Source organism: Conger conger, chromosome 3, assembly GCF_963514075.1.
Source record: "Conger conger chromosome 3, fConCon1.1, whole genome shotgun sequence".
Taxonomy (NCBI): Eukaryota; Metazoa; Chordata; class Actinopteri; order Anguilliformes; family Congridae; genus Conger; species Conger conger.
The window spans coordinates 73,970,797-73,992,233 of NC_083762.1; the positions used below are offsets into that span (position 1 = coordinate 73,970,797).

General features: G+C 49.1%; 1 protein-coding gene across 1 annotated transcript; it reads left to right on the top strand.

Moving 5' to 3' along the window:
• Positions 1-267: 267 nt before the first annotated feature.
• Positions 268-20,700, top strand: bicc2 (bicaudal C homolog 2). The gene is made up of 21 exons (XM_061234037.1): positions 268-393; positions 1,483-1,583; positions 2,528-2,778; positions 4,639-4,685; positions 4,890-4,959; positions 5,118-5,197; positions 5,599-5,781; positions 6,473-6,526; positions 6,960-7,154; positions 7,996-8,244; positions 9,615-9,746; positions 10,065-10,239; positions 10,732-10,868; positions 12,034-12,224; positions 13,078-13,183; positions 14,013-14,046; positions 15,566-15,762; positions 16,286-16,517; positions 17,821-17,987; positions 18,405-18,504; positions 20,253-20,700. The coding sequence occupies exons 1-21, from the start codon at positions 268-270 to the stop codon at positions 20,384-20,386; spliced, it is 2,961 nt and encodes a 986-aa protein (XP_061090021.1). The 3' UTR covers positions 20,387-20,700.
• Positions 20,701-21,437: the final 737 nt, after the last annotated feature.

The following is a 21,437-nucleotide window of genomic DNA, read 5'->3' on the forward strand; positions in this document are numbered from 1 at the left end:
GTGTGAGAGTAGTGCATCTGCCTCAGTGTTCTTCCAAGTCCACACACGCGCATGCACACACATACACACCCACACACACCCACAAGCACATACACACGTGCACACATATACAGAGAAACACACGGACACACATCCATACACACACGCACACACACACACACACACACACACATCCACCCACACCATTCTGTTGTGTTTGCACTGAAAGAGTGCGGATTGTGTTTTTTTCCCTGCGTTTAATTATGGGCTGGTTTCTTTACACGGGTAATGGATGGCCCTTCACTGTGGAAGTCCCCCTGTGCCTTGCTGAGGGACGGTGTTGATTGTGGGGGCAGGAGTTTTTGGAGGTGCGGGCTGAAGAACAGGTTCATTCCTGAGCTGGGGAGTCTCCAGGCAATGGTGCAATAAAAACCAGAGCTTTGTGAAGCACTTTATCTTCCCCCATTCCCCTGTGATTTCCCAGCATACACTGTGACAAAACACACAGACTTTGCTGTTTTGAAAAGTTAATTTTGTTTGTGGGGGAGGGGGGGAGGTAGGGGCTGGTTGTTTGGTTGGTGATGGGATACTTTGATGTGATAATAAATCAGCTTGGTTGGCATAATCTGAAGGGACACAGCAAATGGGTAATCGTGGCATTTCTGGTGGCCTTGTCATCGGCTACTAATGTTTTATTTTCCTAGTCTGCATAATTAGCGTAAATGACTGTTGAATGGGCAGGATTTCATGTTTGTCTGCGTGTCACTGGCACTTGTGCAAATGCCTTTTGACCATCTCCTGCACTAGCAGGCTGACAGCTCCCAATTCTATGGCTTTTCTAACGTTCCCAGAATAATCTACATGCAGGTTTGATGTCAGCCAGTGTGAAAACTAGTTAAAAATAAATAAGTCAAGCTTTGGCGAACAAGTGGGAGATTGGTTTTTGGCTGTATTTTGGTCGCTGAGGAGATGTGCCAGCCCCCCTCTCCTCTGGCGTGAAGTTTATGACTTTCTCACTGCCCACTTGTTCGTAAACAAATGGGTTGCTAGGCGACGGTTGCAAACACAGCGTCGTCGCCGCCCGTCAGAGAACTGGCTCTTTTATCCGCTGCATTGTTCGGCTCGGTCAGCCCCTCCTCGTACACCCGGCTCAGCGGAATCTCAAGCCTTCTCCTTCTTTTTCAGGTTGAGGAGGGAAGGGGGGGGGGGGGGGGGGTAGTAGGCTATGGAAGGAGGGAGGGGGTGGCTCTGTTCAAATCCATTCACTTAAATCGTGACACTTATTTACAAGCAGCTCCTCTTTCTATAGCGAGCGGCTAGCGGCGAAGGAGACTGGCGGTTTAATTCAGAAAAGCAGGGCTGGTCTGTTTCGGCGCTGCGAGACAGACGTCCCGCGCGCCACTCCGGCGAAATCCAATGAAATATTTAGAGATTGCTCTGCGGGAGCTGTGGGGAGGTGAGAGGGTTGCGCTCCCGCAATGTGACCCCTGTTTTTTAATTCAGCCGGTCTGTCTATCTCTGCCCCCCGGCTGTGAAGATTCCCGCGTGCGTAGAGCGATGCTGAACCCCGCGGTCTCCGGGAAGCGCTGTCCTCCGGGCGAGCTGTAATCACAGTGTAACTGACCGCCTGCAGTGCCCAGCGGGCACGATGTAATTGGAGTGTCTACCTGGCTGTCTCTGTCCTGCCCTGGGGCCCCCCCGCCATGTGGAGTGTGTGTTACAGCTGCAGTGGGTTACAGCTGCATCAGGCTTTGCTTGAAGCAAGTGGCCTTTTTTTTTTACTGAGTTTACCAAGCACAACAAAACAAGCTCACATTCCTGTAGCCTATTTCCCAGAAGTGTGTGTTTCTGCGACCGCGTGGAATGACACATACGAACAACTTCTGCTTAGGGTGTGTGTCCCGTGTGTATGTGAACAGTGCAGACTTTCCCATGTGTCATGTGTGTACGTGCGTGCGTATCCCATGTGCGTCCTTGTGTATGTCAGGGCTGCACGCGTTTCCGTTGTGTGTCATGCGTACATGAGCAGTGCGGTCATTTCCTTTCTGTCCTGTATGTCAGACCTGGGTGAAATATGTAATTGCTTTGGATTCAAATACTTTTCTGTGCTTGATTAACCTTCCCTGGTGCAATTGAGCCAACCAAAAGGGCTAGAAGGCGGGGTTTGCACTTTCTGAGAGTATTTTATAGGTTCCAAGTACATCATACGAGCTCAATAAAGTGTAGGTAGAAGAGTATTTGAATCCAAAAGAAGTGCGTATTTGACCCAGGCCTGACGTCAGCACCGCACTGTCTCACTGGTGTCCTGTGTGTGTGCTGTTGTGATTGGTCTCTCCTGTGGCAGCAGTAGTAGTTTACAGAAGGGCCAGTGCCCTGCTCTCCTACGCAGTGCCCCCCCCCCCACACCGCCCCCCACCCAGCCTCATTTACATCAGGGCCCGTAAGCGGGGGAGGGGGCGGGGTCACGGTGGGGGTGTGTGTGTGGGGGGGGTCCCTGCGCTCCCCCTCTCCTCTGCTCTGCTCTCCGTCTCCGCGGTCACACTGACAGCACTCTCGCCATGAGCACCTCCGCCGAGGACGGTCCTGAGCTGAGCCCCCCGAGTCCCCAACCTGCCCCCAGCGCCCCGTCCGAGCCGGACCGGACCCCCGCTCGCGATGAGGAGGAAGAGGAGGACGGAGAGGAGGAAGAGGGCAGCGTCGGTCCGGACCTGGACCCGGAGCTAGCGGGAGTTTCTGACCCGGAGTGGGTGGAGGAGCGGTTCCGGATCGACCGGAGGAAGCTGGAGTGCATGCTGCACGGTGAGTTTCCGGGCCGTTCCGTTCAAACTCGGCTCGTACCCACAATTCCCGCACTCCTCATCGAGTTTGTTTCAAACAAGCTGCCTGAAAGATGTTTCTAAACGCCTCCCGACGGTAGGCTTTGCAGAATGACGGCCTTGCCTTCTCTAGTGCCGTTTTCTGTTTCGGCTTTATCCCTCCTGACAGAGGGGAACAAGCTCCCAGCTTCATTTGAAAGCAGTCTCTGACTCCTGTGTCTGTGCGATGCTAAGTGCCTTGTCGGAAAGATGCTATTGAGCCGGCTGCGGTTGTTGTGGCACGCCTAGACGAGAAAGTGTTCAACAGGCACTGACGGCATCCATTGTAGGGAGTTTAAAAAAGTGTTTTTGGGTTGTGAGTGTGTGTGTGTGTGTGTGTGAGAGAGAGAGAGAGAGAGAGAGAGTGCCTGCGTCACCAGATTCGGGGGTGAAATTCCCAGCCGTGTTGTTGGGGCTCTATCCCGCCCCCCCCTCTTTGTGTTCTTTCAAGGCCCCATGCAGCTTGCCCATTCCTGGGCCAAGTCCTCCGTAACCTATAGTGATCGGGGCAGGGACTCGCAGCGAATTGAAAACACCACCGTGGAGCCACAGAGGCTGAAATCTTGCCCATTTGCGCAGAAAAAAAAAAGTCCCATTTACTGAAACTTCTGTGGCATTTCAAGCTTATTCTCTTAATCGCTAGCAATGCTTCACAGCGTACAACCCCCACATGATTATCCTTGTGCTGTTCCTTTTGGCGTTAGCCTTCATTGCTCTCATACAGTATGGCTGTGCACAGGACGTGCTCAATCATCACTGTTTAAGCAGCAGTAAAGCAGTAAATATCAGCCTCGACACAGATCTGTGCTGCAGAAGAATATAAAATAAAATATATAATACAGTGTTCAGTGATATATAAATCAGTTTGAGATACTGCACTACAAACCCTGATTCATTTTGGCTTGTTTGCAGGATTTCCAATTTAGTTCGGTAGTCTGTGAAATGGCTGCCTGATGATTTCGATGATTTCAATTTTATATCGGCCCTGTCAAACACCAATGCTGTGTTGAATAAATTGCCAAAAACCCCCCCAAAATACTGCAGTCAGTAAGAATTATAACCATATTGAATTGCAGCCAGCTTTCTCTGCAGTGCATATCTTTGATTTTAAGTACCAAATCATTGTGAAGATAATTTCCCTGTGTCAAATTTTGAAATGTCACTCCCTTTGAGAATTATTCTAACATTCTTATGCATTGATTTTGTGTCCGTTTAATTATTTCATGCTCTCCCAACAGACTGTTTAATTGATTAATCCACTCCGGATGTGCCTGGGATTTGTGACAGTAAAGAGGGGTCTGAGTCTATGTGTGAGAGAGAATGTGTGTTTACATAAGAGTGTACAAGCGTTTGTGTGTGTGTGTGTGTGTGTGTGCATGAATATCTTTAGCCTGTGTGTAAGTAAATATGCATATAAATATGTTGGAATTGTGAGAGCTTGTGTGTGTGTTTGTGTGTCCGTGTGCATTATTGAGCACGTGCGAATGCGTCCGAGTTTGGATAGGTGAGATCATATGTGCCTGGAAGAGAGAAAGTGATAACGTTCTGAAAATTGGTCACAGCTCTTTGGTGCTTGTGGAAGTTAGCCGGCATCCTGTATTCACCTCCTCACGGTGAGACATGACATGGCGCTCCACCTCGGAGACGGAGAGAAAAGGCCTGGTCCCGGAGCGGTGCTATAAACACGGTGTCAGTGCCTGGCCACACGTAACTCTGACAAACGGCTCCTGGAGCCCGGACAACAGGCCGGGTCTACAGAGTGCAGTTTCATCCCGCTTTCTTCCCCCCTCTTCTCCCTCCCCAGCCCCTAAAGACGAGAACGGTCTGACAGGAGAGGAGTTCTTTGACAGGGTAAGTGACAGGGAGCCGGTCCCCGACTCAAACGGCCTTTCCCCGTTCTTGTTTTCTGATGTTGGCAGAAAACCTGTTTCTGATGTTGGCAGAAAACCTGGTGATGGAGTGATAGCAGTTTTTGACACTGGTTGGTAAACAGGACAGTCGGTATCCTTCTCTGGTGTTAAACCCCTACTTCCCACACCTGCCATGTTTCCGCAGGTGATGAGGGAAACTAACACCCAGATTAAATGGCCGTCGAAGCTGAAAATCGGGGCCAAGTCGAAGAAAGGTAAGCGCGCCTTTACCTGGCCGGCTCATTTCCATACAGTGGTGGCCCGATTGCCTGTCCTTTTGCATTGCGGACCGCTGCGTTGACCCAGAACCCGGCCGCCCGGTTCCAGCACTCACGCGACCCCGGTGACCCCCTCTCTGTGCTTCCTCTGACAGACCCTCACGTGAAGGTGGAGGGGAAGCAGGTCAACGTGCGCGAGGCCAAGAGGAAGATCTTAGACCTGCTGGAGACCAAGGTAGTGAGTGCAAATTCACTTATTTTCACAGTGTCTGCGCTCATTAGTAAACTCTACCTTCCTGTGTTTATTGTCATTTGCATTATTTATGGCTCCTGGAAATTATTCATGGAAGACTTCACTTGTCAAGCACGTAGTAACAAACAAGCTAATATTTTCTACTTGGAAAGTAGATCTGAAGTTTCATTCCAAGACTAAAACATGTATTTAGACTTGTTTACAATGTATTATGTCTTGTCTTTATATCCATAAATTTGTTTCTTTACCAGTCTTTGACTTTCTATTTAATGCTGAACCGTGTGTTCATTCCTGAACCTGAGCTGTTAGGGCCTTACAGGCCTTACAGAGTGACTTATACGGTGACCCTGTGTTGAGGTGTTTTGTGTCACACCCGTGTCCAGGTGAACAAAGTGACACTGAAGATGGATGTGACACACACGGAGCACTCCCACGTCATTGGGAAAGGCGGCGGGAACATTAAGAAGGTCATGGAGGTGACGGAGTGTCACATTCACTTCCCAGACTCCAACCGCCATAGTGTCACCGGGGAGAAGAGCAACCAGGTACTGTCACCCAGCAACCAGGTACTGTCACCTGTCACCTAGCCACGACATACCATCAGACACAATCATACATTAATTGCTCAGGAAATAATGATAATCACATTATAGACTGCATGTGGGAGCTTTAATGATGCATATTAGTAGTATTTTTGGTAATGTTAAATGTGCCATTTTATTCCCAACAGTAATATTGATTTAATAGTATTTATAGTGTATTAGTTAGCTAGCTAATTACCCTTAAGTGACAGCCACTTGTGAATTTTTTGTTCCAGCTAGCTTGCCAGTGATACATATTGCAAAGGCTCGAAATAGAAAACCAAGGGAATTTAAATATTGATGTTTACTAGCTAGCTTAGCAAAGTACTTTGTGTTCAGTGTGCCTAAATGTAACTTACCACTACAGTAAGTGTTCCCAGATGGTCAGGCGAGAACGCATGAAAGAATAAGACTTGCACACCTGATATAATCTCCAAAATTAAAGTTTAAATCCAACCACAGTGTTGACGTTTTGGGCCATATCGAGCCTTTATTGGAAGAAGGTGAGGATGTCTCAGGTTGTCACCATCCGGGTTCACTTGGTCACACTTACATTGTTTCAGTGGGGACTCAGTCACAGCGTATATGTGTCACACCTGAGCTGCGTTTTTGAGGAGGTGCTCGGCTAAGACAATAAGTCCTCTGACCCAGTGTTCTGGTTAATCCTCTTATGCAGGTGTCCATCGCTGGGCCTGTCCTTGGAGTGGAGTCTGCGCGGACCAGAATACGAGTGAGTTTCAAATACGCCGGCTCCTAACTGACAGCGCACATTTCCCTTCGCATTTGTGAGCCAAAACATGACATCACGCTTCCTGTGCCTTCACACGGGCAGACCTGTCGACTAGACCGTCGACTGCACTGCACAGCTTTCTGTGTTTCTATGACATTATTACAAATTCCTGTGGAATATTTTCAGTTGTAAACCCTTGGTATGTGAGATCCTAGCCTGACAGGATTTTATTTCTAAATCACTGGTGATTCTGTGGGAGCATTACTGGTGCCAGTCAGGTGCTTATAATCGCTGACTCGAAAGGCTCTCTGCCCTGTGTGTTCCTGGCGATCTTCCAGAGCCGGTTATTTCACACTCTGTGGTGATTATTACCGGTGACTCTGTTTGGTGACATGCAGCGTTTGTTACCGGGAATTTGATCTCCTTCCCCCAGGACCTTCAGCCCCTGGTCCTGACCTTTGACCTGCCGGGGGCGCTGGTCCCCCAGGCCCCCCTGGACGCGGGGTCCCCGGTCATCCAGCACGTGGCGCACGCGTTCGGCGTCAGCATCAGCTTCCGCCAGCAGCCCAAGTTCTACAGCAGCACCTGCCAAGTGCGCGGCCTGCAGGGGAACTCCGCTTCGGTCAAAGTGAGCGCCCCCCTGTCCCGACCTACCGGCCCCTCTGCTCCCCTACTCTACCTCCCCCCTGTCCTGACCTACCCGCCCCTCTGCTGCCCTACTCTACCTCCCCCCTGTCCAGTCATCTCTCGCAGAGTACGTACAGTGAGGTCCGTAAGTATTTGGACAGGGACACAATCTCAATGGGGCTGCAATCCCTGCTGAATCAAACGGCCCAAGCTAGGTTTTGAAATAAGCTGGCAGCTGGTTGACCAGTTCAGACCAGCTCCACGCTCAACATGGTCTGACCAGCTTATGCTATGTTTTGAAACAGCCGGTAGCTGGTAATTTCAAGCTGGTCATAGCTGGGTTTTACAGCAAGGATTCCTACGCTCCATATGGATGAAAATACCCTCAAATTAACTTGCAGCCTGTAAGCATGCATGTCGGCATGTACATCATATATCACATATCAAGGAATTACAGCCCTTTGAAATTGTGTCAATGTCCAAATACTAACGGACCTCACTGTATGTCCAGTGGGGACTGTAGGTACTCCATTGACTCAGCAGTGTTCATTTTACTCTGTGGCGTCCATGTAATACACATATTTCAAATACTTTCTGCATGCGCTGCAGATTTAAACTCCAGCTCACACTATTAACCCTCTTTATTGCTATGCTCTCACTTGTTCCCCTTTCTTTTTCTCTCTCCCTCTCTCTACCTTTCTTTCACTCTCTCTCCCTCTTCCCTCTTCTTTACTGTTGGATTGATTCATTAATTGATTGGACTCATTCTCTCATTATGTGTTCTGATGACCTTTGTCCTGCTGTTTTTAATCCTTTGACCCCTGACCTCTGACCCCGAGCAGAAGGCCACCAGTGTGCTGGCGGAGCTCCTCCTGGGGGCGGAGAACAGTGTGACGGTCAGCACCCAGTTGGACATCACCTCCCAGCAGCACCTGTTCCTGCTGGGGCAGAACGGGGCCAACTTCCTGAACGTGATGCACCTGACCCAAACGCAGATCCTGCTGCCCGACCTCAACGCGCCCCACGGCTCCGCCCCGCTCACCATCCAGGGGAGCTCTGATGGAGTGTGCCTCGCCCGACAGCAGCTCCTGGTGCGTGTCTGTCCCCAGCGTCTGTCCCCGGCGTCTGTCCAACGTCCACCAGGCGACCCCCTGCCCACTCTCTCATCATACACTGTACAATGATTGCTTTGTTTTATTAAAATATTTTCTGCAGGTTAGATTACATTTTTAAATGGTTAGGCTTGAATCCATAAAAGGGTTTATGAAAGTGAACTACATGGGGAACTACAAATTAGTGAAGGATAAATTATTTTTGCACACAACGAGTGGTCACGGTGTGGAATATCATGTAGTGGAGGCAGAAACTCTGGAGGTTTTTCAAGACCAGGCTTGATATGGTGCTAGATCTTATTTAGATGCTAACTAAGCATTAAGTACACATCAGTGGTAGTAAAAGGCGAGCATTGCTGGGCTGAATGGCCTTTTCTCGCAATTATGTTATGTTATGTTATGTTTACCATGACATGCTGTTGACCTTACGTCTCAGAGTTTGTTGAGCTGGACTCCCTGCTGTTCGTACTGCTCTTTAATGAGACTGCAGAGGGCTGAGTGACTGATCGCTGCTGTGTGACTCTGTGCTCACCGTGCTGACCTGCGTGACTCTGTGCTCACTGCGCTAACCTGTGTGACTCTGTGCTCACCGTGCTGACCTGCCTGACTCTGTGCTCACCGCGCTGACCTGCGTGTCTCTGTGCTCACCGCGCTGACCTGCGTGACTCTGTGCTCACCGTGCTGACCACGTGACTCTGTGCTCACTGTGCTGACCTGCGTGTCTCTGTGCTCACCGTGCTGACCTGTGTGACTCTGTGCTCACCGCGCTGACCTGTGTGACTCTGTGCTCACCGCGCTAACCTGCGTTACTCTGTGCTCATCGCCCTAACCTGTGTGACTCTGTGCTCACCGCGCTGACCTGCGTGACTCTGTGCTCACCGTGCTAACCTGTGTGACTCTGTGCTCACCGCGCTGACCTGCGTGACTCTGTGCTCACCGTGCTGACCACGTGACTCTGTGCTCACTGTGCTGACCTGTGTGACTCTGTGCTCACCGCGCTGACCTGTGTGACTCTGTGCTCACCGTGCTGACCTGCGTTACTCTGTGCTCACCGTGCTGACCTGTGTGACTCTGTGCTCACCGCGCTGACCTGCGTGACTCTGTGCTCACCGTGCTAACCTGTGTGACTCTGTGCTCAACGCGCTAACCTGCGTGACTCTGTGCTCACCGCGCTGACCTGTGTGACTCTGTGCTCACCGCGCTGACCTGCGTGACTCTGTGCTCACCGCGCTAACCTGCTTGACTCTGTGCTCACCGCGCTGACCTGCGTGACTCTGTGCTCACCGCGCTGACCTGCGTGACTCTGTGCTCACCGCGCTGACCTGCGTGACTCTGTGCTCGTCCCTCAGGACTGTCTGCCCGTGTGCCTGATGTTTGACATGCGGGAGGATGGCGAGTCGGACCCGCGCAAGCTCAGCCAGATGATGCAGAACCTGGGCGTCTTCATCAGCGTCAAGCCAAAGGTCAAACAGACTGCCAAGGTACTGCCGTTACCCATCGTGCCTCGCTCCGGAACACTCTACGTCAGCATTTCCCGCGGTCCCGCCGGGGCGTAATTGGGCTGTCATGTCTGTCAGTGTCTGATATTCAGCCTCTTTCTCACCTCTCCCTGCCCGGCCGTATTAGAGATCTCACTTCCCGCACATAAAACAGGGGGAAAAGTGCTACTTCCTGTCTGCGTCGAGAGTCGTATCGATTTCGCGGTTAAGGGTGTAAATGAAAGCCGCCGAGGGAGGGTGTTTGAGGAAACGGGTGCCTGAAAAGGAGGGCGCGCGTCCGCGTTTCTGCTCTGATTGCAGTCGGTGGTGGTGAAGAGTCTGGAGAGGAACGTGGCGAATCTGTACGAGGCCCGGAGGCTGCTCCTCGGGGCGGGCGTGGCCGAGAAGAGCCCCTGTGACGCTCCTCCAGCCGCCAACGGCCTCACTGCCTATTGGCTGAACCTGCTGATGCAGCAGCTCCGCCTCTCTGAGCCAGGTATTGCACGCACGTTCGCTACAATAAACGTCCGTCTTAACAAGTGCTTTTGGTCGTGTAATAAGACTTAAGATCTTATTTTGTTCTCTTATGCGTTTTAAGTTTGCCGTTTCCTCGACATGGGAAATGTTCTTATTCCATTGGCAAATCTTGAAATTAGTCAAAACTTGGCTTCTAAATCTTATTGTCAATATTGTTATTTAGCAAGAAAATAAAATAAATAAGCTTAAAAATCCAACATAAGTGCTGGAATACTTTTTTCGTTTTTTATAGTGTAGGAGTTTTATTTATTGGGATGCATTCTGAGGGCAGCGTTAGATGTGATTGGCTCTATCAGGCTCCCAGTCAAGAAAAGGAGGAGGCGGGGTCATTTGCAGAAAGAAGTGGGAGATGGACCTACTGTATATTACGTTTGGACAACAGCCCATTTTTACGTTTTGTTATACAAGAGACATCGCTGGAATTAAAATCAAGCTCTGCTCGTTCCCCCAGGTGCTGCCTCCATACCTGAAGCACTGGTGGCTTCTCTGCTCCAAGCCAAGCCCCGCCCATCTCCACCCCCAGGGCTGTCTGGGCACCAAGAGGAGGGCAAGTCTACTCTGAGGGGAGGTGACAGCAGACTGGAGCAGGTACGGGGTTTTAGATAGCCTTCATATTACACTCTAACCCAGGGGTGTCCAGTCTTATCCAGAAAGGGCTGGTGTGGGTGCAGGTTTTTATTTTAGCCCAGCGCTACAACACCTGATTCAACTACAGTAATTAACTCATCATGGTCTTCAATCAAGACCTTGATAAGTAGAATCGGGTGTCTTAATGGGCGAGAGGACATCCTCTACGAGTAGCTCACAACCAAAACTAATGTTTTCACCATGTCACCAGACAGCAGGTGTCATAGTGCTGGGCTAAAACAAAAACCTGGACCCACACTGACCCTTTTTCGCCAACTTTCGACCCATTGACCCTAACCAGACTGGAGTGACCATGGTCACTCCTGGTCACAATACTGGAGGGTTAGGGTTGGGGTTAGGGTACGGCCACTAACTCAGCTCCTGTTGTTATTAAACTGCACCAGTTGGGAAAAGATGCGTTCATTTGTTTGGCTTGGCCGAAACTCACACATATTTTTTCTTCACTCTCATATCAGTTCCCTGTATTTTAAGCCTCTGCCATAATGGTAGCTCATTAGAGCTCTAATGCCTGTTAATTTCCGTGGGTAATTACTCTGATTTTCACTTCTGTGCAATGATCCGCACGCAGTGGGGACGTTTCAGGTGTACTAACCGTGAAGTAAAATTACCATGTCACCACAGTTTTACTGTATTATTATACCTTCATTTTGCTGGAAAGTGGCAGTGATTGCTGATAATCTGCCCTGGGTGCCCCTTGCCGGAAGTAGACAAAGACGGCATAGAACTGCTCCTTCCGATATTTTGTTCTCATCTAAGACGGAATACCAGAACATTGCAATGCATTTTAGGGTATTAGAGGACATTCCAGAACATTACAGCATGCATTTGCTAAACACTTTTGAAGAACAGATTTTTTTGGAATGTTTTTTTATTAAGCCAATGTTCTAGAACTAGTAGTGACTGTTATATCAGCATTAGAACCTTCAGTTAAGAATGTTCTGATCCCATATTAAATCTCGAAGGGCTTGCGTCTCTGGAGATCTGGATCTCTCGTGAGCCCTGCACCACAGCTGAATGCTGTGCTGAGGTTCAGGGCTGTGTTGCGCGGAGCCGCCTCCTCCATAGCCCACAGCCGTGTGGATCTGTGTCATTCCCGTCCTCTCAGATCCCAGAGAACGAAGATCCGTCCCTCTCCCCCGAGACTCAAAACCCGCCGGCCCAGGGCGCAGAGGTCAGAGGGAGCGCCGCCAGTTTGAGCCGGCGGAACAGCCAATCGGAGGCCGGCAGAGACCAGAACCAGGAAGGCATTGGGGCGTCCTCGTGGCATTCAGCTATGGTTCAGAACTGCAGCCATCTGTAAGCTCTCCCAGCGGATCGGCCTCAGTTGGCAGACACTTTTAGTCAAGGCAAATTGCAGAAGTGTGCAGAGCGTAAACAAACAAAACACTTTAGCATTAGCTCATGTAGAGGGTGTACATGCCCATTTGGGAAGGTGTTATTGCTTTGTGAATGCACCCTCTTGGCACTCAGGTTCTTGTTGGAGCAGCTATGGAGCCACCTGAGCGCACTGTAATTCAGGTGCCTGGCACTGGGGAGGTGATTACAAAAAGGCAGCCTCTCAGACTATTGCCTCCTGAGTTTCAGCTCTGAACTGCACATCAATGGTTTATTTACAGGGGGGTCCAAAAGTCTGAGACCACATTGGAAATCTGGGTTTATTTTTTTATGTAATGCTGGAAATTAACAGAATGTTTTAGGATTTCGTTCAAAATTATGCAGATTATATACTGAGTAATGAAAAGGTTTGTATTAAATTAGAAAATAGTGCAAAATAGAAGCATTTTCACTAGTGGTCTCAGACGTTTGGACCCCATTGTATATGGCCCTGCTCTCTGTTGAGTGCAGAGGAGTGGAGTTCAGGAGCACGAAAGTAAAAGTCCTACCATATACTATCTCTTCCACCCATGAACTGATTGGAGCTCTACCTTCTGGCTGGAGATGTATACTAATGAGCAAATCCAGGTGACTGGAACACAATACTGGGGAGGGCATTTACATTGTGAGCCTGGATTTTGTGTGGCGTTGGGAGCTTGATCAGTCCACTGCATTGGGCCAGCCTGTAAGTAACTGGGATGGGTCAAATGCAGAGGACAGATTCCCCCACGAGTTCCATAAAGTGCATCTTCTTCTTCTTGCGTCTCTTTTTCAGAATGTTCGGCCGAGACGTGGGCAGAGTCAACATAAAGAGGAGGAACAGCTTGATGCCAGAGATCATTCAGACCCTGGAGCCCGGCTTGGAGTCTGACCACAGTGAGGTAGGCCTTAGGCTCAAGAGTTAGGTCCCACTCCGCATTATTCTACACAGACCTCGCTCAAATACCCGATTATTTTGGATTCAAACACCTTTGACACGTTTCTATGCAAATTCGTCTGGATGCAGGGCTTGCCTGATTCACCAAGACCCATCTCGTTCTGAAATTACCACTTGCAATAACTACAGATGTTCTAAGATGGCCTTAAACCTAGTGGTAATGTTCTGCAGTCTGTTTAAAAGCTTTTGGCTTTGGTTTAAAAACTTGTCAACAACCATGGCAGCTGTCAAAGTTGCAGAAGGAGAACACTATTAGGCGTTGTAAGAGAACAGCTCTTCCATAAATTAACTGTCACGGCAGGCATGCTGCTGTTGTTTTATGACAAAGATGACATTGAACCTGGCCCCTGTACTTTGTTTTCTTCTATAATTTAAGTAGAACAATAACAATAAAGGTATTATTGTTACGGCTTGATTTGTGCTCTGGTTCAATTTTAGCTCTGTACTATACGAGTCATTTCCAGGCATGCCAGACTTGTCATTATGTTTTGAGTTACAACCGCCAGTAAAATCAGCCCCAAGATTTGTTGCGTCCTACAGGGTTCGACAAATTGGGTTGCTTGCTTTTCTGACCTTGGTGAAATTGAATTGTACATGAGTTTGGTTTTTTTTGTGCCTTTTTTATTCTTCTGTGAATTCAAAGGTTACAGGGTGGAGATAACCTTTATCTTCCTGTTCAAACCAGCTAATGTTTAGTCGCCAAAACTCAAGATTTCAACCCAGTACACTTCGGTCAAGAAGCACAATTCAGTTTTTGCTCTTTGTTTCCTTAGGACTACGAGAAGAAGAAGCTTATGGCAACTAAAGGTACAGAATCACTTTTATCTCCTTACCTGAGGACTTTTATATTCATACGCAGATATTGTGTTTTGAATTTAGCCTTAATGGCAGTAGTTAGTATTGTCCATCACAGCAAAGTACTTACATACATCCATTATCTAACCCACATATTTCTGGTCTGTGTTAGCCAAGTACTTGCACATACAAAATAGACTTTTAATTGAGGGAATTTCCACACCACAGTGAGTAGATTTCAGTCTGAAACATCACATCAGAGTGTTTAAATGATCATGCGATTTTCTTTTGCCAAATTGCCCAGTAAAGCTCTTGTTAATGGAACTCAATCAGGCTTTATCTTCTTAAATATGGCTCTTTAATCCGGGAGCTGTTCTCAGACGCGGGTTCGTTAACTGGAGAGGTTTAATGGGACCGTTTCTAAGGAGATGACTCAGGTATTGTCACGGAAGGACCCATTAAAGTGCACCACCGTTAAGGCTGTTCGTTGCTAAGGGCCCATTCTCGTGACGCTGTGTTCAAGTTAGGAGAACTGATAGCTCCATAGTGGCTAACAATGGTGTGCCATTGTATGAAAGCAAGAGCGTTTCCTTCTTGTGTTATTACACGTTATCCTTTGTGTAATGTGAACACATTAAGCAGTCGTTAATCAACAATTTGGGCTGCGTAAATAGAGAAATCACTCGAATGTATAAAATGCATAATAACGCAGGAACACAATGTTAGAACTAGGTTCAACCCATTTAGGCTTTTCATTTTGCGAACAGTCTCGAGTATCTTGCACTGTTTGTCACCGTTTGTCAAGGGTCCAGTACTTTGCTCACACACACAGAAATGCACTTGCATATTATAAATCTCTCTGTAGCAGTAATGTGTTTAAAGACTCATTGAGTTCCCAGGGTATTTCTTTGAATGATGAATTAGCTGTTTAAGCAAGACATCTGTCTCTTGGTCATTTCAGGCAATTTTCTTGTTTAATGCATGGACGACAGAAATTAAAGGCAGAAACAAATAGACATTGATTTTGTGTGCTCAGTTGCCGGTGTCTGTGTTTCTGTGTGTGTGTGTGTGTGTGCTGTGTGTCTGTGTGTGTGTGCCTGTGTGTGTGTGTTTGTGTGTGTATGTGCCTGTGTGTGAGGGTGTGTGTATGTGTGCGCTACGTGTGTGTGTGTGTGTGTGTCTGTGTGTGTGCGTGTATGTGCACGCTGTGTGAGTGTGTGCCTGTGTCTGTGGGTGCGTGTGTGCCTGTGTGTGTGTGTTTGTGTGTGTATGTGTCTGTGTGTGTGGGTGTGTGTTTGTGTGTGTATGTGTCTGTGTGTGTGCGCGTGTGTTTGTGCGTGTGTGTGTGTTTGTGCGTGTGTGTGTGTGTGTTTGTGTGTGTATGTGTCTGTGTGTGTGCGTGTGTGTTTGTGCATCTGTGTGTGTGTGTGTGTGTATGTGTCTGTGTGTGTGTGTTTGTGCGTGTGTGTGTGTGTTTGTGTGTGTATGTGTCTGTGTGTGTGCGTGTGTGTAATGCGTGTGTGTGTTACAGCAATGCTGAAAAAACCAGTGGTGACGGAGGTCCGGACTCCCACGGATACCTGGAGTGGACTGGGCTTCTCCAAGTCTATGCCCAGTGAGGCCATCAAGGAGCTACGCTGCGTCAGCCGTCGAAGCTACAAGTCTTACCTGGGTGGAGCTGGCCAACAGGTATCGTTTGATCCTCACCAGGGCAGAGACGGCCAACAGGTACCATTTCATTCTCTCCTCGGAGGGCCAGTAGTCCTTTCTCCACTGCAATTACTGCACAATTGAATTGGCTCCATTTGTGAAGTGAGATGAGTTTTATGTGGCTGTGGACGTGCACTCAAAGATGCAGTTAGTGTGAGTATGAATATAAAATGCGCACAAAGGGCTGAGGCTGGGAACGCAGTGAAGAGAACTGAAGCGGGAGATGCGTACTCTGAGAATTTGCGGAAGTTTACCTGGCTCTGGCTGCCCTGCACTGGATTTACACAAATGGATACTGAGAGCAGTTCCAGAACCAGGACCTGTTGCTTAGGTACTGTAGAGTCGGTCAGCAGGAAAGGCTAAATCTGAGCAATGATGTCATGTCCTTCTTGTATGTGTAGCGGTGAGAGACCAGGGGAGTCACGGACAGGTCTACTAGACAGTGTGTCTCGACGGGTGATCCACTGCTCTTTGCTGGACTGTGTGGCTATTATTGAAGGTATAGATCTCACTCCCCTCCCCGCCTGTTCTTTGTCTTCAGACGTGGATTTCTCAGAGCAAAGATCGGGCTTTTAACGGGAGCGACTCTGAGAACTGGCGAGAGAGGCGAGGATCTTCCTCCTCGGTGTCCCCAGCGTCGTCCTCTCCATCGTCATCCTCTCCCTCCTCCTCATCGTCAACATCGTCTTCCTCCTCGTCCTGCTCCTCCTCCTCCTCCTCCACCTCGCAGGGCTTTGGGTCCGCTGGCACCCAAGGTCGTGTGGAGAGGCCCTGTGAGTTTACCGCAGTGTGTGTGTGAGTGTGTGTGCGCGTGCATGAGTGTGTGTATGTGTGAGAGTGTGTGAGTGTGTGTGTGCGCGTGCATGAGTGTGTGTATGTGTGTGCATGTGAGAGTGTGTGAGTGTGTGTGCGTGCGTGCATGTGTGAGTTGTTGAAATTGTGCTTCCCTCTAGGGTCTTTCGGCGAACTTATCCCTGGTTATGGGTATGCACTTTGTTTTGTTCGTCGCTCTGGATAAGAGCGTCTGCCAAATGCCAATAATGTAATGTGAGTGTATGAGTGTGTGTGTGTGCATGTGAAAGTGTGTGTGTGTGTGTGCGTGTGTGAGTGTGTGTATGTGTGTCTGTGTGTTTGTGTGTGTGTGTGTGCGTGAGTGTGTGTGTATGCGTGTGTGTGCATGTGGGTGTGTGTGTGTATATGCCTGTGCATGTGTGTGTGTGTGTGCGTGAGTGTGTGTGTGTGTGCCTGTGCGTGTGTGTGTGTGTGTGTGTGTGTGTGCCTGTGTGTGTGTGTGTGTGTGTGCGTGTATGTGTGAGAGTGTGTGTGTGAGTGTGTGTGTGTGTGTGTGTATTTCTGTGTGTATTTAATGACAGAACTGGGACATCCTGCTGTCTCTATACTCCCTGTCTCTCCTCCTGCTACCTTCCTCATTTCTCTCCTTATCGCCTTTCTTCACTCTCTTGCACCCTGTCTTCTTTTCTCTCCCCCCTTTGTTTCTTTCTCTCTCTCTCCATTGTTCCTCTTTCTTTCTGTTTGACTTTTCTTCTCTTCCCCTCGCTGAACCGCCCGTTCTTTCTCTGCGCTTCAGAGATCCGGGCAGTAATCTCCTGTTGAAAAGTTTGCCACTAGAGCCTTGACCTGATAAGGAATATAAAAACACTTTTCCCCGCAGATACACTTTCCTGATAGGAAATACATGACTTGTCATAATGCATAATGAAATATTTCCTTGATCCTTGACTACAAGCCTTTTTTTATCAAGGCAATTTGTTGGAAGTGTAGTAGAAGAACACGTCAAACTTATCTGAACGTTCCTGTCTTTGTTTTCAGTGGGGATATTTATCCGGAAAAAAAATGGGTACAGTTAAGCATTAAAAGGTGATATATTTAAGGGCACGGTGTACGCATATTCAATACTTGTAATCCAGTAACACCGATGCACCAAATCCCCCCCGATAAGGGCTTTGGGCAATCACTAAAACACGGGGAACAATGCAAAATGTTAAAAGTTAAAGCTTTTCCTCAAAACTTCCGAAGACTGACTTTGACCTCTTTGCTCCTCTGACCCCTCTGCAGCAGAGGCGTATCTCAGCAACAGCAACTACTTTGAGGGCGTGTCCACAGCCGGCAGGGCGGGGAGCAGCTGCCCCTCAAGCTCCGCCTACCAGCACATTTCTGACCTATCAGAGCTCTTCAGCCAGCTGGGCCTGGGCAAATACATGGACATCTTCCAGCAGCAGGAGGTACCCACAATGCACCTGAGCTGCCGCACCCACAGCACCTCCCTAGGACCTGTAGTGTAGTGGCTAAGGTTAAAGGCCCTTTTCATGAGTGGGACCCGGAAGGTTTGTGGTTCAAGCCCCGCTGATGTAGCCACAATAAGATCCGCACAGCTGTTGGGCCCTTAAGCGAAGCCCTTAACCCGACATTGCTCCCTGGGGTCAAATGCAGAGAACAATAAAGTATATACTCTTTCAACTACACTCTCAGAAATAAGGGTATGTAAAGTTAAAAAGGTACAAATGCTTGTCGCTTGGGCAGTACCCTATTGGTGCATAAAATGGAGAGAACCGCGATGGAAAGATATACAGACTGATGTATCCCAGGACTATACATCATGCGAGGTTTCTGCGTCCTGATCTCTCCGCCTCGCTCCGCAGATCGACTTCCAGACCTTCCTCACGCTCTCCGACGAAGACCTGAAAGAGGTGGGCGTGTCCACCTTCGGGGCCCGGCGGAAGATGCTGCTTGCCATTTCAGGTGGGGGAGGGGCGGGCTTTTACACACAGAGTTTATGCTGCTCGCCATTTCAGGTGGGGGAGGGGCGGGGCTTTTACACACAGAGTTTATGCTGCTTGCCATTTCAGGTGGGGGAGGGGCGGGGCTTTTACACGCAGAGTTTATGCTGCTTGCCATTTCAGGTGGGGGAGGGGCTTTTACACACAGAGTTTATGCTGCTTGCCATTTCAGGTGGGGGAGGGGCGGGGCTTTTACACGCAGAGTTTATGCTGCTTGCCATTTCAGGTGGGGGAGGGGCGGGGCTTTTACACGCAGAGTTTATGCTGCTTGCCATTTCAGGTGGGGGAGGGGCGGGGCTTTTACACGCAGAGTTTATGCTGCTCGCCATTTCAGGTGGGGGAGGGGCGGAGCTTTTACACGCAGAGTTTTTCAGCCTTACATGGTTAGATACATAGTTGCTAAATGCGGTCTTTATGACATTATCTGTGCGTTCTTATTTCCTTTATCTCCGTGCGTTTGTCTGCGTGTTGTGACATGCGGATCTCTGCTGATGGAGCTTATCGATGATGAGGTTTACACTCCGCCTGTGATCTTTTTAATTTAGCCCTACTTCCCCGACTCTCCGTGGGTTCAGATTAAAACGCGCGTTCCTTCGGGGCTTTGTGCTGTGCTGTTGACTCTGATCCGACTCCCGATAAGCAAATTCCACTTCAGAAGTCGAGCCCAGCGTGGGCAAAACGAGCCTGGATGGGATGTTTGAAAAAACGCGGGTCCCAGCACATGCCATGGCAGAACGAGCCTGCTCAAATTAAGGAGGAATTACCCTAATTATAAAAGCCATTCATGCGTGCTCTCTTATCTTGTTCAATTATGCAGCGTGAGTTTCAGCTTTTTAAAGTGCCGTTTTATCTCCAGTGAGGGGGTATTAGCATGAAACATTGATTATTGAATTTGGGAGGATGAGTTGAAAATATTTTGTTTGTTCTTTTTCTAGTTTCCTTTTTTCTTGTCTTTTTTTTTTTTTTTTTTTTTAGCAGAGGCTGTTAAACAAACCTGCAAACCTGGCCTTCAGCCCTTGTCTCTGCGTTGCGTTTCGTTGTCCCAAATTCCCATCATTATTCCGTCCTTCATGTCTGGTGCTATTCTCCTTCCTGTCACCCTGTGGAGTAGCAGTCGCTCACTTCCTTGTCACTTACCTTCCCACAATCCCCCCTGCTGAGGCCTCAGACTGTGACGAGGCTCTGGCACACTCAGGGTAGAGTGTTGTGTGCAGGGGGAGCAGGGATAGGTCAGCAGAGGCTCTGGAGCTAGCACTGCGTTCATTAACCCGGCCGTGTGGCTAAGGTACATGACTGGGAGCAGGAAGGTGTAGCCACAATAAGATCCCTGCAGCTGTTTGGCCCTTGAACAAGGCCCTTAATTGCTCCAGGGGGGAATGGTCCCTGCTTAGTCAAGACTAGGCGTGATACTATTTAGTGGTAAGAAAAGGCGAACATTGCTGGGCTGAATGGCCTGTTATGTTATGTTATATTATGCTATGTTATGTTGGGCTAGTCCACTGTAAGTGGCTTTGGATAAAGGAGTCAGCTAACTAACTGTTATGTAATGTAAAGTAATGTAACCAGGTGGCTCCTGTGCTGTTCTCGGCATTATGTTATGTTATGTCTAATCAACTGTAAGTCGTTTGGGATAAAAGCGTCAGCTATTTAACTGCAATGTAATGTAGTGTAATGTAACGTAACACTGTGCCGTTCTCGGCCCGTCTCCAGAGCTCAATAAGACCAAGCGCAAACTGCTGGACCAGCCCACCCCCACCGTGAAGCCGGGCTACCTGGAGGGCGGGGCAAGCGGGCGCCTGCCGCGAATCACGGCCGTGGACGGGGCGCAGAGCGGCTGCTGGTGACACCTGCTGCAGCCAATCGCCGTCAGCCTGCGTCAATCACAACCAGGGGCTCGGCCAATCAGCGGCTCGGCCAATCAGCGGCTCGGCCAATCAGCGGCTCGGCCAATCAGCGGCGCGCCAACGGTCGTTAGAGGCTTCTCCTACCCATAAACCTCTGCTGTCGCCGTGCCCTCCGTTCGCCGGTTCCATCCGGTTCTCGCAAGCCTCCGTTACCCACAATCCTCATGCTGCAGGCAGCGCGCTCTCTGCCCCTCCGAGGCTGCTCGCTCGTGTCTGGGAGGGTGGAGGTGGACGTGGAGGTGCTTCATCGTCTCCAGCCCGGAAAAACCCGGGATTCCCTCGGTGCCTTAAATCCGCTCTGAGCGCGTGCAGACGTTTACAGCAGACACACACGCACATACACCGACACGGTAACACAAGTCTAGACACTCAAATACAAACACACCCAAAGCCAAATACAAACACCTAAACATGCAAACACACACACACACAAACACACAAGAACAGGAGTGCACCCGCTGAAAATATGACCATGGTGCAAATGTCCAGAACCAATCTTACCAAACAGTAATAATGCAATGGCTGTGATGACCTCTTTCACACCGAGAGAATGAGGAGGGCTGTGTGAAACTGTACATTCTGAACGCCTGGTCACACCTGGAACTGTTCCCTCAGCCTGTTACCTGTGTGTGCTGTGTTTTAGAGCAAATGTAGCAGACGTGAAGGTGTATTTAAGCATTTTGCGATCACCTGGATATTGACAGTAAAGATGCTGACTGAGCAGCAACTATGGAACACACCTGCAAACAACCGTGTGTGTGTTTGTGTAATGAGCAACCTGTAGCGTAGTGGTTATGGTGCATGACTGGGACCCCTGCGGTCAGAGGTTCGATCCCTGTGTCTAGCCACAATATGATATGCACAGCCATTGGGCCCTTGAGCAAGGCCCTTAACCCTGCTTTGCTCCAGGGGAGGATTGTCTCCTGCTTAGTCTAATCTACTGTATGTCGCTCTGGATAAGAGCGTCAGCCAAATGCCATTAATGTAATGT